Source organism: Tribolium castaneum, chromosome 1 (assembly GCF_031307605.1).
Source record: "Tribolium castaneum strain GA2 chromosome 1, icTriCast1.1, whole genome shotgun sequence".
Lineage (NCBI taxonomy): Eukaryota > Metazoa > Arthropoda > Insecta > Coleoptera > Tenebrionidae > Tribolium > Tribolium castaneum.
This window is the reverse complement of record NC_087394.1, coordinates 11,602,002-11,620,322: the sequence shown is the minus strand read 5'-3', so window position 1 is coordinate 11,620,322 and position 18,321 is coordinate 11,602,002. Positions and strand designations below refer to the sequence as shown.

Genomic DNA, 18,321 nt, shown 5'->3' with positions numbered 1-18,321 from the left:
ATCCTGACGATCGCTATCAACTATCAAAAAATTCTGTGAAATAAAAAATGGGGCGAAAACTGCAATAATGCATTTGCGGAGCTGGACAAGATAAATTTTTTTAACATTGTTCCGACAACTAAAAGGTCATATTTTTTTTTTAAAAACGTCTTTTTAATTGTTGAATTGGTGGTCAAAAGGGCATTGTGTGACAAAACCGATTTCGGGGTGAAATGGGGCGAAAACTGCAATAGTGCATTTGCGGAGCTGGGCAACATAACAATTTTTAACATTGTTCCGACAACTAAAAGGTCATAATTTTATTTTTAAAAAACGTCTTTTTTATTGTTGAATTGGTGGTCAAAAGGGCATTGTGTGACAAAACCGATTTCGGGGTGAAATGGGGCGAAAACTGCAATAGTGCATTTGCGGAGCTGGACAAGATAAATTTTTTTAACATTGTTCCGACAACTAAAAGGCCGTAATTTTATTTTTGAAAAACGTCTTTTTTATTGTTGAATTGGTGGTCAAAAGGGCATTGTGTGACAAAACCGATTTCGGGGTGAAATGGGGCGAAAACTGCAATAGTGCATTTGCGGAACTGGACAAGATAAATTTTTTTAACATTGTTCCGACAACTAAAAGGCCATAATTTTATTTTTGAAAAACGTCTTTTTTATTGTTGAATTGGTGGTCAAAAGGGCATTGTGTGACAAAACCGATTTCGGGGTGAAATGGGGCGAAAACTGCAATAGTGCATTTGCGGAGCTATAAATATTGAAATTAGGTGAAAAAGTGGGAAAAATTAAGAAGCAATTTGTGGTAAATAATTGAGTTTTTCGCTATTAGCAAAGTGACTTTCTTAAAATGTCATTTTTAAGAGGGTGTTTAGTGTTTTTTCGGATTTTTATTTTATTAAACGGTTTCAAAGCTGACAACCAAACATACATCTACGCAAATTGAAACGTATTTTGCTAGTGTGAAACTGGCTTCATGTTCGGGTTTCTTCGGAATTTCGAGGAGCTGGTTTGGGGAGCTGTCTTCACACAAATATTACTGATCGTTTTATTCCTTCTCAAATAAAAATGCAAATTAGGCAAATTTTCAATTTTGACATACACTACTACTACTGATAGTGATAACAAATGAAAAATTTCCAAAACTTGATAAAAAAACCGCCACCCCGTATGGATCATACGTTACGTCGTTACGTCGCCACGCATTGGTAAACTACCCTTAATAAAGGTCAATGACATAAGGCGTAATTTTGACAGATGTCAAATAGATTGGTTATTTTTTTCACGCCAACAGCGATGAGTTTTGTGCTAATTGTTTACAACCACCGAATTAATTCAAAAAATTAAACAATGAGCAAGGAAAGATTAGATTTCATCGATTGCACCAGGAAAACGAGCTCACACTAATTCACACGTTGTTGTTTATCTAATCTGTGTAGGATGAAGTTATAAATTTACAGGTATTATATTTATTTCCAGCTTTGTTTTTATGAAGTATTGTTCATTCGTTATCTAGATTTGCTCGCGTCCGCGTTTCCAAAATGTCAGGAGGCGGAAATAAGAAAAAACCCACCAAGACCCAAGGTTGGGAAGAGGCAGGGTCTGAGTTTTATCAAGAAAGTTACCCCACTGATGCTGAATTGGACGCCTTGCAAAGAGACCCAAATCCTAAACATTTGGCCACGTTGCTGCCAAGCAAGCAAACAAGGGCAGGTATGTTGCAGTTTTGTGTTGTCAGTTTTGCCAAGGGTGTCCTGACATTTTTTTGAAAGTAATATCTGTTTCAAAACTATAAAAACGCCAACGTCTATCATACTATCGTCAATACTTATCACTTATCTGTCAAATATTCTGATTTTTATAAGCTGCCTTGTATCAGATATTTTTCTTTAACAAAAATTTCAAGTCATTACATTTACATTTCATTTCATTAGTATTCTGCTAACCCTCTATTTTTGTGTACATATTTCTATCATAAATAATTTGCCATCTGATCAATTTGATTGAACATAAGTCACAGTATAGGCAAGACGGTGGTGTTAGAAGTCATACGTTTAGGTTCATGAAATTTTCAGAGCACTCACGTTTTTACTTAAACTCTTATTATGAATTGTGGTTACAGCTGCGACAATTAGGATTCGTACAAATGATAACAGGACAATTAGAAGACAAACAGCTTCGCGTTCGCGAAGAGACTCAACTGTGCATAGGAGGGCGTCAACTGCAGGAGATGTGCAAGTGGCTATGCTTCCAGATTTATCGGAAAACTTGTCTAATGAACAAACCACATGGGAAGAGATTATGCAGATCAAGGGAATGCCGGTACCCATGTCGCAGAAGAAGGAAATGAAAGCAAAAATTCTAGTAAGCAATTGTGAATTATTTTACAAATTTGTTCTCTTATTGCGGCTTTTTAATTAATTACAATTTAAACATAAGGTAATAAGCTGAGATGTTAAGCTGTCCTTGTCAAGTCAAAGTTACTTTTCCCTTTTTAATAATAAATTTATCAAATATTACAAAATTAGGGTAATTTTATATGTTTAAAAATACCGATTACTACAGGATTTAATAGTTATGGTGTTTGTGTTAAATTATTCTAGAAACAGAAATTAAACTTGATGTTTATGTTGCAAAAATACTAAGAATGCACGTTCTGTATTTTTATTTTTTAAACAATGTGTTAGGTAAACAACTACAAATGATAAAAGGTAATTATTAAATGACTCATTGTTTCCTGTGATTAAGTTTAGCTCAGTTTGGATAAATTTCAACTGGAATGTATCCTATCTTAAAAAAATTTCTCTACGTAAAAGGTAAAAGCTGAGTTACTGGAAAAATATAGATTAATTTGAAAAAATTCATTTTAAATGACTAAAAAAAATACGTTTTTAGCAGTTTATAGTTTGTCTTGATGAAATATGCACCTATTAATGCTTTAATATGTTGTTAGTAGTGGCATACAAGAAATTTTTTAGACGGCATGAAGTTTATACCTAATTTCTGATAATTTTATATCATCTAAAAACAACTAAAGAAAAAGATAAACGGGAAATCTAATAACTTATTAACTGCTTTTTCCATTTTTTATCCTTGAGAGGACACAGAACAATTAGGGATCTCCCACAATTTTAAGAATTCATATCAGTTGTATATTTCTGATAAATATGGGATTTTTGTGTTTTGTTTAGTGGTATTTGCCACTCAAAAGAATTTAAAAGTTTCACAGACTATATCTAGAAGATACTGATGGTCTAGAGGATGCGTTAATGAGTGTAAAAGTAGTTGAAAGATTTAGATAAAATATTTGATTCATCTATGTTTTGATCACATCTTTTGAGATATGGAGATAGTAAGAAACAATGGACTGTACCAGACAACACTGGTTTTTCCACCGATTTTCCTAATTTGATCTAAAAGACGATTTAAAAGGCAGAACAAAATAACTAAATAATTATTCTTTATTATGTTAGGGAACGATTATTTAGTGTGAAACATAAAAACATTAAAAGTAATGAAAACTGAAGAAAACAGAATAAATTTGTAGCTATAGAATTTTTAAAATATAACTTTAGGATTTGTTTTCAACGACATACCACTGAGTTGGTATCTGTATGAAAAATCAGGTTTGTTTTATGCAAATGTTCTTTATAAGAGGATTCGTTATAAGCGAACGGCTTAACAGAGCACTTTGAAATTTAGGAAACATTTACAACTTTTTATATTCTATAATGTGAGATCTTTTTCAATTTTCTACCAATATTTATTTTGAAAATACAAGGCTAACTTGATTTTTTTAGTGGTATGAAGTGTCAAATGTAATAATATTTAAAAGAGCATTTTTTTCTGAAATCAGTGATGTAACATATCCACCTTTATTTTTATTAAAATTTAAAAAAATTCTAAAATTGAATTCTCGATTTCTGGAAAAGTAAAATTTGAAATACTGTTAATTAGCGATCTGTCACTTGTATATTAGCCAAAAATTAAACTGGTGTGCAATAGTTAGTTCAACAATGCTTCATTTAAGTAAACTGGGCAAATAGAAGTTCACATGATGGTTGGTTATAACGACAGAAAGCCAAGAATCAATGGAAATCATTTTGAACATCTTTTGTAATTTTTTTTTGTAAATGTATTTCGTTTTTCACCTTTTTTTGTTAAAATATGTTCTTATTCAGTTAAAAGTTTTATTTTAACAATTGTTATTATCTTTTACCTATTTTTTAGTCAAACTTCAAGCGAGCGACAAAGAACTAAGGATAGATAGACATTTCCAAAGTTAGAGCTTGTTCCAAATCTGGTGGCGAACTGACACTGTCAAAAATGACTGTATTTTGGCATTACACATGTTTACTATTCGGAAATAAAATTAACTAGACGCCCTCTGGTGATGACTTTTGAACTATGTCGAAAACAGTAAAGAAATTTTCGTAATGCCACATTTAACTGACATTTAATGAATTGTTCAACAATTTTGCGTGTATAATGTTAATTACTTACAATAGAAAGAATTACTTTAAAAGTACGTGGTGGTAAATACTAGCGTTGACTTTGGTTCTGTAGTTTTTCGTGGTATAAAGTGTTTATTGTTGGAACTTGAAAGTGGATAAAAAGTGAAAAATATTTAAATTTTGATTACAAAGTGTTATCAAACAGTTGTCTAATTAAAGATTATAAGTAATGGATCAAAGAAAACACAAAGTTTGGCTCAAGAAACCAATAAATTAGTGAAGTGTTATGAATTTTAGGTTAGAATTTTCTACTGAAAAAATCATGAAATGCTGCATTAAATCTACAAAACTACAATAATGATTAACAACTGCTGATACATTTAAACGTAAATTATGCCAAAAGGTAGGTTTTTCAATGTCTTTGTAATAATTTTCCAATAAAGAAAGTGAACCAAACAGTCATTCGTTATTCGTGTTTTCCTCGTCATCTCTCATTTGTCAACATAAGTTTCTTGCATCAAAGATGCAATAATCATTCCGCATAGGCAACGTAATAATTGTGAAGCCCCAAAATTCGTACAACGCTCAAAATATCCGAATAAACATTTTCCCGCCATTTATGGTTACTGTTTTCGACCTTAGACCATATATCATATAGACTGGGCAAGGTGAGATTTGTTTTGAAGCCAACATGTGCAGGTGGGGCAAGGGGAAATAAGGCTTGGTACGCGAATTTGACTCTTAGGTACCCCTTCTCTGATTGGTCCATTCAAAATATTTCCAAGTGTATCGTTAATATTCGTCAAACTTCGTGCTGCACGATTGTGATTAAAGGGAAAAATTGTGAATTTTGGGCTTAAATTTACTTGTGAATGGGTAAAATCTGGTTCTTGCGTCGAAATATACAGGAGAAAGTATTCACAAGGGGTATTCATCGGTAATGTCATCCGTAAGTAAGAAAATACAGGTGTTAACCTAAATCTGGAAACACACCAGTGGCGTCGTAACGTATTCTGATTTTCCGCTTTGATACTGAATATTTTTGAATATTACAACTCTGACGACATGTCATAAGATAGAATTAGAAGTATTTTAACTAAGGCATTTTTTTTTGAAACTCGAAAACTTAAATTTTTTCTGAAACTTGTAATGTTTTTTCAATTGTTTGCCCCTTGACTACGAGCTGCCATTGAACAAGGAGTAAGCTTCCTCTTGCCCCTCACTCCTCGCACCCATACATGTTGGCTTCAAACAACCTGCCTACAAACTCGCTTTACTCTATATGATATATGGTCGAAGTTTTCGACCTAGCTCAGTGGCGCCCCCAACGGTAATTTTACTTCCGAATTAAAAAAAATCGCCCATTGGCGTCGTAATAAAATGTCTTTCAAACCCACTGTTAGTCTTTAAAAAAATATAATAAAATACATAAGAAGAATAATGAACAAATTATTAACAATAATAGTAATATTTCAATGTATTTTCGTCTTCAAAATTTAAAATGTTAAAATGACAACTAAGTAAATTTTAGACAAAAAAAAATGCACGCCTATGTATTTCATTATTTTAACCAAGTGGGTGCATTTTAAGAGTCTTTTATGTCACTGTTAGTTCGCCACCTGATATGGAACAACTTCTAATTTAAAATAAAATTTTATATCTTTAAAAATTGTATTAGTTCGATTATTTTTTTTTAAGTTTCAATTAAAAGCATATGTTACACCATAGATCTCAGAAAAAAAGCTCTTCTTAAAAATAAGAAATTTGACCCTTCTTGCCATTTAAAAAAGTCAAGTTAGCCTCATATCCTCAGAACAAATGGCGTTAGAAATAGATAAACATCTGAAACGATGAAATTTATAAATATCTTAAACATACACCAAAATTCAATAAGTTTTGATGAACAGTTTTTATAATATAGAAACTGTGTCCATACTTTTTCGCGATTAAATGCATTGCATTTAAAGTAAAGCTGTGTGAATCACCCTGTATGGGACTAAAGGAAAGTTTAAAAAAAAATAATTAAGACTATTTCCTTTACAAAATTTAAGCCAATCAAATCTTTTTAAATTTTGAGACATACGTAACAATTTGCGCATTTGTAAATTATCGATAAAGCCCCATTTTATCATTTAATCCTAAAAATTCTTACTTTTCTCTTTATTTTTCACAAAGCAAATTTTATTCTGCAAAATACCCCTCGTGCATACTAAATTATTAACATTGTGACCGATTATTATTGTTAGAAATGTAAATTTTAAATAAAAACATTCCTCAAGCTTTAATTACTCCAACACAATATAACTTTGTGATTTGAAGCTGAAAACTGAAATTTTGTCGCAAATGCAACCACATTTCAATATTATTTTACACTCGTATTTGTAAGTGCGATAAATGTTATCAGGTTATCACACTAGCACTAGTTTTCGCCTGCGTGCAGATTTAAAATTGCCGCCCCTTGTACTTGTAATTTTATTTGTTATCTGTTCATAAAAGGTATACCTATACCTACAAATATTTTTCAAAACTAGAAAGTAATAGAAATTTGGCGTAATTGTGATTAACTGATTATGAGTGATTATTGACAAGTTCCAATAAAAACGTAACAAATAAAATATTTATTATAAAAACTTTAAGTTATTCACAAACTTTTTGTAATAAAATGACAAAATAAACTTATTCGTATATTTCAAAAAACGAAGAGTACTTAAGGACCTATAAAATGATGCCAATTGAGATTATAACTCGTGTCCTATCGAAACTGATAAGAATTTTACACCAACTATGACTTTTTTTGTGAATTTTCGGTGAATTAATCAATGAAAAATGCTATCAGATTGGTTTAAATTTTTTGTAGGTTAGATTAAGAGACTGAACTAAACCCTTTTATTAAATATTTTCAATTTTCAAATTGTCCAAAGTTAAAGTTGACAAGTGTCTGACAGGACCTGACAGCGCTTTGAGTGCAGATGCACTTTCGTTGCTACGGATATCGTCTGCTCAAAATTTATACTTTTTTGATTTTGGTTAAGTGCAAGTCTCTGTTTCATTTAAAATAACTATTAAATGGTGCATTTTAGCGGTGTTGAAGGTTATAAATTTTTAATTCGCAATTGATTACTCTATTGATTTAAGCAATAAAAAAGTAGTGTTAAGAGGGCAAAAATTTAGAAAAACACAAAAAATGTGACCCGGAAATGTTCCAACCGGAAACTGGGTGGATGTATCCGGTTTTCGTAATTACCAGATTAAAAGGCATATTCTCTTTAGTAAGTCTACCAAGTTTTGTAATATTTGGTCAAATAGTTCCAAAGTTATGGTACAAAAACGTCTTTCCATACCCCTCCTTCCCAGGGCTGTAAAATTCTTAGCAGTTTCGATAGGACACGAGTTATAATCTCAATTGGCATCATTTCATAGGTAATTTTTAAGGTTCATTTATTGTCTCATAGATATGAATAACCCTGTATATTCAAACAATCTAAGAGTTCAAATTCAATTGCAATGATAGATAAATCACGGAACTATCGTAGATCTCAAATAAAAATTTTAATTTTTAAAATGATCTCTCGCCAGATGAATATAAGAAGCGGGTAATGTAAGTAAAATTTTTAATGTTATTGCTGCTGTATTTGGCAAAATATAACTTAAATTATTTATAAAAAGATATAAAATATTATGAATTTTTTTCAAAATATTTTATGAATACGTTTTTTATTTTGTTAAAAAAAATTGATACTAAAGAATAATAAAATACTAGCATAGTTTTGTAAAAAATAATACACCATTACACCATTTATTTATTGGGTTTTATGTTTTAATTAACCGAATTCTGTTCGCTATATTATGTGTCATGTGCATTTCTAATTGGATCACTTGCATTGAAAAAATATAAAATAAAAAAATTAATTGGTGAAACATTATTGTTCTTTCAGAAAACAGTTTAACTTTAAAAAAGTTACTAGGAATATCTCATTAAAATGATGAAAACTTCTTTAAACCCGCTTTTTCGTCTGATAATTTTATCCAGGTAATAAATTCTGAAAAATACATTGTTGTAAAAATTTATTGTAACTATACCCAGTAATAATTATAGAACAAATAACGTATCGAGAGATTGTAAGATCCAGTCTTAGGGATATAATTTGTTTACGTTACGCCTAGTAAAATAAATGATACTTTTATAATTATGTATTATTTTAGAATTTAGGAAAAAAATTGTTTAGGTGCAACACCAGATGGGTTAGTGGGTTCAAATGCTATTGTTGAAATTAAATGTCCATTTAGCGCAAGAAACACAAATATTAAAACTGCCATAGAACAAAAATTGATTAAATACTTAGAAATAGATTCTCAAGATGATAGTAAAATAGTTTTAAAAGAAAAAGATAATTACATGTATCAAGTACAAGGTCAGCTCCACATTACTAATCGCCAAACTTGTTATTTTATAGTGTACACCTCTACAGATTTAAAATATTGTATTATTGAGAAAGACGATAGTAAATATTGGAACGGAAGAATGATAGATTGTCTTGAAAATTTTTATATGAATGCCATGTTACCAGAAATAATTGATTCAAGACATAGTCGCAATTTACCATTACGCAGCATAATAAAAAAGGATTTGTAAATAATATTTCAAGTTTAGTTTTAGAGATTTTTACATAAATACATAATATGATGATAAGCATTTTAATAATTATTATAATTTTTAATTTGAACAATAAAAGTAAAAAAAAAACTTCCTCAGTGGGTTGACACCTTGTCGTGGTGAGGGAGCTCAGTAGTTCTATCACAAAACCTGTGCAGAACGAAGCTAAGTACAACCAAAGTTTTAATCATCTTTTTTTATAATTTTTTTAAAACAGGAATAATTTTATTGTTAAAAGTATTCAAAAAAATAGCGAGCGTGATTACTCGTATTTCAAAATCTCATAAGATACGTTGATAGCAGTGTCTACAAAAAAAACGTAATGCAAATCTATAGGTACCTAATTATTTTGTTAAAAAAATTAATTCCGAAATCATGTGCTTTAATTTTATACCACTATTAGAGAAATCGCTAAAATTCCTATTTGGCCGATACATTTCTCTGTCTTGAACAAATGCAATAAAATTATTATCTTGTGGGTCACCCCAATGGTGGTTACCTCCAGCGGTGCGTCCTAAACCCGTCATAAATCTTCTTCCAGCTAGCTACGCATTCGAAGAAGGATGCATTAAAAGTTGCCTACTTACAATTTAATTTTTGCTTTATATCTAACAATTAAGAACAGTTAACAAAAATCAAAAATATCTCAAGTTTGTATTTTTAAATTTCCTATAAAATGGTTTTTTTAAATTCTCAATACAATGCACCGTTATCAAAAATTCGTATCAACTTCATTAGAGACATTTTATTTAATAAAAAAATATCTAGGCATTTATTTCAATCAAAAATGACTCTTCGACCTACATTTACTTATAAAGAAACACTGCAAATGTCAAGAAACTCTTCAAGTCTAAATTTACGGCTAAAAACAGTGAAAACAGTTTACACGTAAAACGTATGCGCCAGCTCCCAGAGGGTCTAGAGCCTTAAAGCTTTGGTCTCGTTAATCTCATTTTTATCACACTAGCCCCGCAATGAATGATTTCTCTTATCTTCCACAGAACGAACCGAATTTGCGTTTACAAGGCTACGAACAACTCAACTGGAAACGCAGGAAGATCTGGCGCCAGTTCATCTCCCGCTTGAAGGAAATGCACACTAAAATCGAACTTTGGCGAAGCGCCTTAAAACGCATCGAAGGCCACTTCGGCACCGGCGTCGTCGCCTACTTCATTTTCCTCAAGTACCTCCTCTTCCTAAACTTATTCATATTTACGGTCATTTTCCTCTTCATAATTCTACCAACAATACTTCTAGTCAATTCCGACACACAAAATCCACCCAACAGCTCGAACGTCGTGTTCGACCTCATCCAAGGCACCGGCTTCATGGAGCACAGTCTACTGTTTTACGGTTTTTACCCGAACGAAACGTTCGATTATCTCGTCAACGAGAGCGTGATGTACTATAATCTTCCATTAGCGTACGTTTGTATCACAGTTGTATATTTCGCAACGTCGCTCGTTTCCATGGTCAAGTCGGCGGCCAACGGTTTTAAAGAACGGTTGATTGAAGGCGAGGGCCAGTTTTACCAATACTGTAATTTTATTTTCGGAGGGTGGGACTTTTGCATCCATAATGAAAAATCAGCCGCAATTAAACACAAAGCCATCTATAACGAAATCAAGGCGTGTCTTGCGGCCGAACGGTTGGAGGAAATGAAACAGAATCGGACCAAAGGCGAACACACCAAACTAATCATTGTTCGAATCCTTGTAAATGTGATAGTGTTGGCGGTTTTGGGGGCGTGTGGCACTGCGATTTTTTTCGTTTTTCAAGAATTTCGGAACGAGTCCAGCGATGATTATTTCGAAGGGCTTTTGTTCCAGTTTTTGCCCTCGATTACCATCGTCTGTTTCAATATTTTGGTCCCTTTTTTGTTCAAATATTTGATACAGTTCGAGCGCTACAGCCCACTTGTTGTGGTGCGTTTTACGCTGTTTCGGACCGTTTTGCTGCGTCTTGCCTCGATTTTTACACTTTATATCACACTTGGTAGTGTACTTACAAGTAGCGAAAAACCTAACTGTTGGGAGACTTTCGCCGGCCAACAAATCTACAAGTTGGTTATAACCGATTTTGCGACGCACGTCATCCTCACGTTCTTGGTCAATTTCCCGCGCGCTTTCATCGCACGACACGTCGAAAATAAGTTTATAAAGCTAGTCGGGGAGCAAAGTTTCGACTTGCCGAAGCATGTGCTTGACGTCGTTTATTTGCAAACTTTGTGTTGGTTGGGGTGTTTCTACGCCCCCTTGCTCTCTTTCATCGCCTCGCTGATTTTTTTCTTCATGTTTTATATCAAAAAGTTCGTTTGTTTGGTTAACAGTAACCCGAGTGCGACCGTTTATCGCGCTTCGCGCTCCAATTCGATGTTTATGATTGTGTTGCTGGTGTCTTTCGTGTCGGTTGTGGCCCCCTTGGCGTATTCTTTTTCGGAGGTGGAGCCCTCGAGGGGCTGCGGTCCCTTCCGGGACTTGCCTTCCGTCTGGAGTCGGGTCGAGTTTACCTTTTATTCGACTCCTGATTGGGTGCAGAGTGTGGTCGCGTTTTTGAGTACTGCCGGGTTTGCGGTGCCCGTTTTTCTGCTCCTGTTTCTTTTGTTGTACTATTTTCGGGCCGTGAATGCGGCGAATAGGCAGATGGTGGTCGTGTTGAAGAATCAGCTGGTTTTGGAGGGGCATGATAAACAATTTTTATTGGAAAGACTGAGTAAGTTTATTAAGCAGCAACAGGAGCATCAGAAAAGGTTGAGGCATGTTGATGTTTTGCAAGACGGTGATACTAATATTTCGAGCAATTAAGGGGCGTATTCTAGTCAGATTTATTTATTATTGTAATGGACTTGATATTTTAGGCTTTCGTGATGATTTTTAATAAAGTACGGGGTACTAAATTACAAAACACCGCTTGAGCTCTAAAAAATGTAATCAAAATCTATCGGCATTTTTAATCAAGTTATTGTATTATTTTTATTTTGTTATTATTTATTATACTGGGGTGTAACGAAATGTGGGGACAAATGGGTACAAGAGATTTCCCAGGTTCCTGTTTAAAAGTTAGAGGGCGCCAAAGTTCAATAGTTACAGTGAAACTCGGTTATAACGAACACTCAAGGAACTTTACAATTGGTACAGTCACTATCAAAAAGAATGACACCCCTACCAACTGGTAGTTTATGAACTAGCCAAACGTACACATTAATCGCATTATATCGAAAAGATTTCTAGCTACTGTTTTAGCGGTGTCATTCTTTGTGGTCGTGACTGTACGTTATAACCGATCGTTCGTTCTAACCGAACATCATCTTTATTGAGTAATTTCTAAGTTAAATGAATTCGAAAGCTTGGAATGATGCACAAAATAAAGTATTAATCTAATTTATTAAGAAAGATACATTTACATACATGGTGTCCCCTATTGACCTTTAAATGTTGAATTTTTTTGAGCTGCAATACAAACACGCATAGTTTTGCATATGTGGATGTAGTTGTTAAAATTTATGATTTTAACCTAAACTTTTATTGGTGGTTATTGTTTAGCTTTTAAAATAATTTAATTTTTTTGACGAAAACACGCTCTTTTTAAAAAAAATTATTATACGAAACAAAGAATCCAAGAAAAGTGGGAGTTAACTGTGGATCTTCATTATGTTATTTCGGGAATGATTTTCTTTAATTTTTTTAAATTCTCGTATATTATATATTCTATAAACTATTTTAAAACTATAAAAACGCCAACGTCGCATTTTATAGAATTATTTTTTTAAATAAGGTTGATAAAATTGTAAAATAGTTACTAATGATTAGATCTCTCATTGAAACTATAAATTACATCAGCCATTAATTTTTGAAGTGACGTTGGCGTTGTTATAGTTTTGAAACAGCAAATATCTATGGAAAAATTTAACAAAAATTTGTCAATGTACCTGAATAAGAAAACGTTGTATTATACACGTAAAGAAAAGTTGGCACTTGGAAACTCGTTTCAAAAACACATCACTCACAAATAGTGAACAACTTTTCTTTACTTGTAGAATAAACTACTATTTTTCAATGTTGTAAATTTACAAAAGTCGTTCAATTTCTACCAAAACTCAAAACTAATTAAAATATAATTAAAATAATAGTTGAAGATTAAATGAATTTTTAAAACCAATAATAATTGGCGAAGATACAAAATAAGATACAAAAATTGTTAAAATAATGGACCGTTTGAAATACGAAAGAATTACGCCACTCCGCCTCAAATGTGTAAAGTTGTTAATAAATATTTATTTACAATTAAAAAAAAAAGAAATAGCAACAAATCGAGATTCTGATAACAAATTAATTCTAGCAAATTTAATAAAAATCATTTAATAATTTATTATAGAAAATCGAAAGTAATTTTTGTACTTTGGCGTGCCTATTAATTGGGTTAATTTTTTTTATTCTGACCTGTGGAATCTTTGGTTCTTTCTATATCCTCACTTTTTCGTTACACCCAGTATTTTTTGTATACAGTGTGATACTTAATAGACCGACAAAAATTTACCCATGGTAGTATCAAACTAGTGCATATTCGGAAAAATAGCAAAAAAACACTTTTTTTATTGGTAATCTATTTTGCTTATTTAAAACCCACAGCAGCGTGTATAAATAAATCCAACTTTCAAAACGCGCGTTTTGTAATGTAACCATGCCAACATCAATAACCTAAGAAACGTGAAGTATTAATGGCATCTTTTTATTATAATGACAATCAATTCCATGACAACGAAAGGTATACTGAACATTATTTCCAATTTTTGTAATATTAGTATCAGTATTCAGATTTTAAAGTGTACCAATAAAAAAATAACGTAAAGTATTCATGATTAATTAGTATTTAAAACCCTTGCTCTATTTCGAGCACTCCGGCTACATCGTCGTGCTCGAAAAATCGCGCGTCTTTTAAAGACCTCACTTATATTTTAATATACTAATAAACTTTTTCGAAATAAAATAAAAATTATATTCAAGACAAAGACCATTGTTGTGCTCGTAAGTATAGGTAGTATTCGCAAAATTTTGTCGGTCTATTTCAGTACCAGGTGTATTACCAGATATATTTTTGGTTTCTTGATATTAAAATCACAACATTTAAAATTTAATTTTGGTCAGTTTTGTTTTGTTGATGTGGAGGAGTAAAGGAACTTGTCTTTATTTTAAGAAATTTAAGAAAAAATTCTCCACGTAAGTCCTTAATGCTAAGATTAATTGAGAGGTGTATTTTTTTGATTATTTTTCTAGAGCTTGTGTGTCATTTTGCATACTCCTTGTATTTTAGTCCTCCGTACACAAACATATCGCATTTATAAAATCATTATCCATTCACACTTAATTTAATCACGCACTCGTCATAAGAGCAGTAAAATACTTGTAAATAGAGTTGTACAAAGTCATTTAAGAATAGTGTACTCTGTAATATTTTTATGTAATTTTATATTTTAAACCACCAGTATTTCGCATTTTATTTGTGCATTTAAACCAGCTTTCTGAGGTTGGGTTCTAGATTACATGTTTACCAATAGTACAAAATTACGGCACAATTCAAATTTAATTTTTGAAAATATTAAGACGCTTACACTCAATGCCAATTCAAACCTGCCAGCAACTTATTCAACTGTGTTTATAATTGTGATGTAACTTTATGTTTACAGTGATATGTAGAGGTACTTTATGTATGTATACGACCTATAAATTATGTTTCAGTCTGAGGTATTTTTATTTTATGAAACAACAAACTTCAACTACAAATATGTAACCATCGTAATTATTATAATAGCAGGCACTTTGTGAACTGTGTAATAATTAATGTTTATGTTGAGACTACCTTTGTTTACTCCTCTGTAATAGGACTGTGTAACTGAAATAATAAAAAATATATAATTTTTTAACACTTACTTATCCACTTACCGCCTCAGCAACGTCAATCCAATCCAACGCTTGAATAATTTTATCATTTTTACTAGGAGCTTTATCCCAATTCCAGTAAGTGAGCGTTTTGAATTTATTAGTAACGTGAAATTTTCTTTCCTCTTTATCACTAACAGGGGCAATACTTTCGTGTAACACTACTCCGATATAACCCTCTGGTAACTCGACTGTTTTACCCCTTAGGGGGTAACCACGAAAGGAGGCTTTCTGTGCTAAAACCACCACAAAAATTAACAACCAATTCAAACAAAATATAACTTACTTTCATCCTCCTGTACTTTTACCCCAGTTTCGAAGTATTTTGAGACTGGAGCATCACAATCTGCAAGAATTCGAAAGGGCATACTTTGGACTTTTGAATTATTTTCTTGCTTAAGGATGTAATTTCGAATATTGTCAATGTGGATGGCCATGTTCATTCAAAATTCAATTCAAACACAACAAATCAATTCAAAAAACCTTTAGGTTAAATTCCTAAATTTAAAAAACGGCATCAAATGTCAACATAATTTTAGGGACTTTCATTTTTAAACCAAGTAAATAAGCTTTGAGATTTGACCATATATACAGAGTGATCCTCTTAGGGCATATAAATTAGAAACCTTTTAACTTCTGTTATTTATAGCTAGGGCTTTGAAATTTTGTATATCATTCAAATCGAGCAATCTGAATTCAAATAAATTGTTTTCAAAATGGCTGAGCTTCCGGAACTACGAGAACTTGACGCGAAATTTTAAATTTTAAACAATAATCATACTTTTATTGTATTTTTGATTTCACCTGCCTAAATTGTGTAAAATTATCTGTCATAGTTTTGACATGTCAATTTTTTCGTTAAAATTTTCGTTTGGAGGGATTTATTTAAAAAAATCACAGCCTTTGAATCCTTTGCATTTTTTTTGCATTAGGTAACAAAGGTTCGAAGAGTCTTTTATAATTTTCAAAATTGTCAATAGTCAAAATTCAAGGCTAGTATGATTTTCTTCAAAATGGTCGTAACAAAACGGCTATAACTCAGTTTTTTTAAATCGAACGACCCTATCTTCTTCACGGAAATCAAAAGATCTTATACCTGTCTCTTACAGTTTTTAAAATAATGATAAAAACGGATTTTACTTTGTAATTTTCATCGTTAATCTAGTAAGCCTTGCACAATTAATTAGCTTTTAGTAAAACAATAGTATTTGATTATGGTTATCTAGTGAATTATGTAAAGTAACTCATTCAGCCTGCCATCGAATTTTTAATTTCTTGAATGAAAATGTTGCACCTATCGAACATTTCCTTGAATTAAATAACTTTATCGTATTTTTCGCAAGTTTATTCGATTATAAATGAAAATAATGAGCTAAATTTCCGTTTTTTGCAATTATTTCAAAAGCTGTAAGAGATAAATATGATTTTAAGGGAAGTTTCCTTACAATTCGAAGCTTTTTTGATTGCCATTAAAAAACAGGATTAGTTCATTTGAAAAAACTGTGTTATAAGGACACCCTTTAAACCTTTCTGCTGTGGTTTTTTAAATGAAAATATACATAAAAAATTGACGTGCGTCAAAAACTATGACAAGTACCTGTCAAGGTACCTGTGCAAGTACAAACAACAAGAGTAAATTTTAGTCAGTTTTAAAAGGCGAATTGAAAAATTAAATAAAAATATATCCCATTTCAGTTCATAGTAGAATTTTGCAACAAATCATTTACATTTTTTCAGAGTAAAATTGAGTTTCTGGGCTCAAAATTTGTCGCTGGGATTTAGTTTAACACATATTTTTTTTTCTTATACAGAAACTTTCAATTTGTGCTTTATTTTACTCAAAAAAATTCAAATGAACGGTTGAAAAATTCTGCTATGAACGGAAATGAGATATAGGTGATTCCAATTTAAAATTTCAAAGTTAACGCGTATTTCGCATATCTTTCCGTTCCGGAAGCTGATCCAATTTGAAAATAATTTAGTTGAACTCAGAATAGTCGATTTTGATCATAGAATAAAAGAGATTTTGATCGTATATAAAATTTTAAAGCCAGCTATATTAGAAGTTAAAAAAGAAAGCATCATTTTGAATTTTATTTTTATTGCAAGTGAAATATTATCGCTATTGATTTTTATACTTCAGTATATCAGTTTTATTTCCTTGTACCGACTTTGAAGTTGTTTTCATTTTTCTTTAATAATTCCTTGTCAAAGTTAAAAGTTCATTATCTCCATGAAATTTGTAGATTTTTACGCAAAAAATTCATTTTGACAAAAAAATCAAGTGACAAACAACAAACGCCACTTTGATGTTATTATGTCAGAAGAAGTTATAGTTTTTCATAGTCATAGCACACCACCTTAATTTTTAAGATATTTTATGTGCATTTATTAGAAAAACCAAATTATCACCCAAACTTTTAGGATCAACTTAAGAGATTTAGGAAAGAAAATGAAGCGCAGAAAATAATACTTAGTCATAAAATACAGGGGGTGCTATTTAAAAAAATCAAATTATAGGCCTTCAAAGATTAGCAAAATGAATGTGTTACAACACGGAAATGCTACAATATAATAACTGTAATAAGATCCCGAAAAAATACTCCAAACAGTTGTTTACACAGAGGCAAAGTCCCACCTTGATATCTCGAAAACCAAGCGCACTGGGACTGCGAATTTTTGATAATGTGCCTGCAGACGCACTAAATTGTAGAAAAAAGTAAATAACGTTTGAACGGTTAAAACAAAGCGCCAAAACTAGATGGATTTGTAAAGCCTAAAAAATACAAATTTAAGTATGCATAAATATACGGTACAAATTAAATGCACAATAAAAATAATAAATCCACAGTAAAAATAGTAAATGCACAGTAAAAATAGTAAATACACAGTAATAATAGTAAATGCAGAGTAAAAATAATAAATGCAGAGTAAAAAATAATAAATGCACAGTAAAAATAATAAATAGACAGTAAAAATAGTAAATGAACAGTAAAAAATAATAATTGCACAGTAAAAATAATAATTGCACAATAAAAATAATAAATGTACAGTAAAAATGATAGATGCAGAATAAAAATAATAAATGCACAGTAAATAATAGCATCTCAAAACTAGAGAGTGTAGAATTCCACATTTCGAGTTTGTTGTTTTTGACTTTAATCGTTCGAAGGGTATGCTTCCATTTAGGTCGCTGGGGCAAAGCCCCAGCCTGCAGGCTACAAATTCTACAGGACAAATTTTACTAAAATACTGTGCGTGGTTTACTTGTCATTTAAATT

General features: G+C 31.6%; 2 protein-coding genes across 2 annotated transcripts; one reads left to right on the top strand and one right to left on the bottom strand.

Annotated features, from left to right (window-relative positions):
• Positions 1-1,147: 1,147 nt before the first annotated feature.
• LOC656587 (transmembrane channel-like protein 7) lies at positions 1,148-15,024 on the top strand. Its single transcript, XM_963108.4, has 4 exons — positions 1,148-1,456; positions 1,513-1,709; positions 2,119-2,360; positions 10,106-15,024. The coding sequence occupies exons 2-4, from the start codon at positions 1,538-1,540 to the stop codon at positions 11,906-11,908; spliced, it is 2,217 nt and encodes a 738-aa protein (XP_968201.1). The 5' UTR covers positions 1,148-1,456; positions 1,513-1,537; the 3' UTR covers positions 11,909-15,024.
• On the bottom strand, positions 14,829-15,600 carry LOC656673 (uncharacterized protein). The gene is made up of 3 exons (XM_963182.4): positions 15,327-15,600; positions 15,044-15,276; positions 14,829-14,993 (listed from the first exon to the last, which is right to left on the bottom strand). Exons 1-3 carry the CDS (start codon positions 15,481-15,483, stop codon positions 14,967-14,969), a joined length of 417 nt encoding a protein of 138 aa, XP_968275.2. The 5' UTR covers positions 15,484-15,600; the 3' UTR covers positions 14,829-14,966.
• Positions 15,601-18,321: the final 2,721 nt, after the last annotated feature.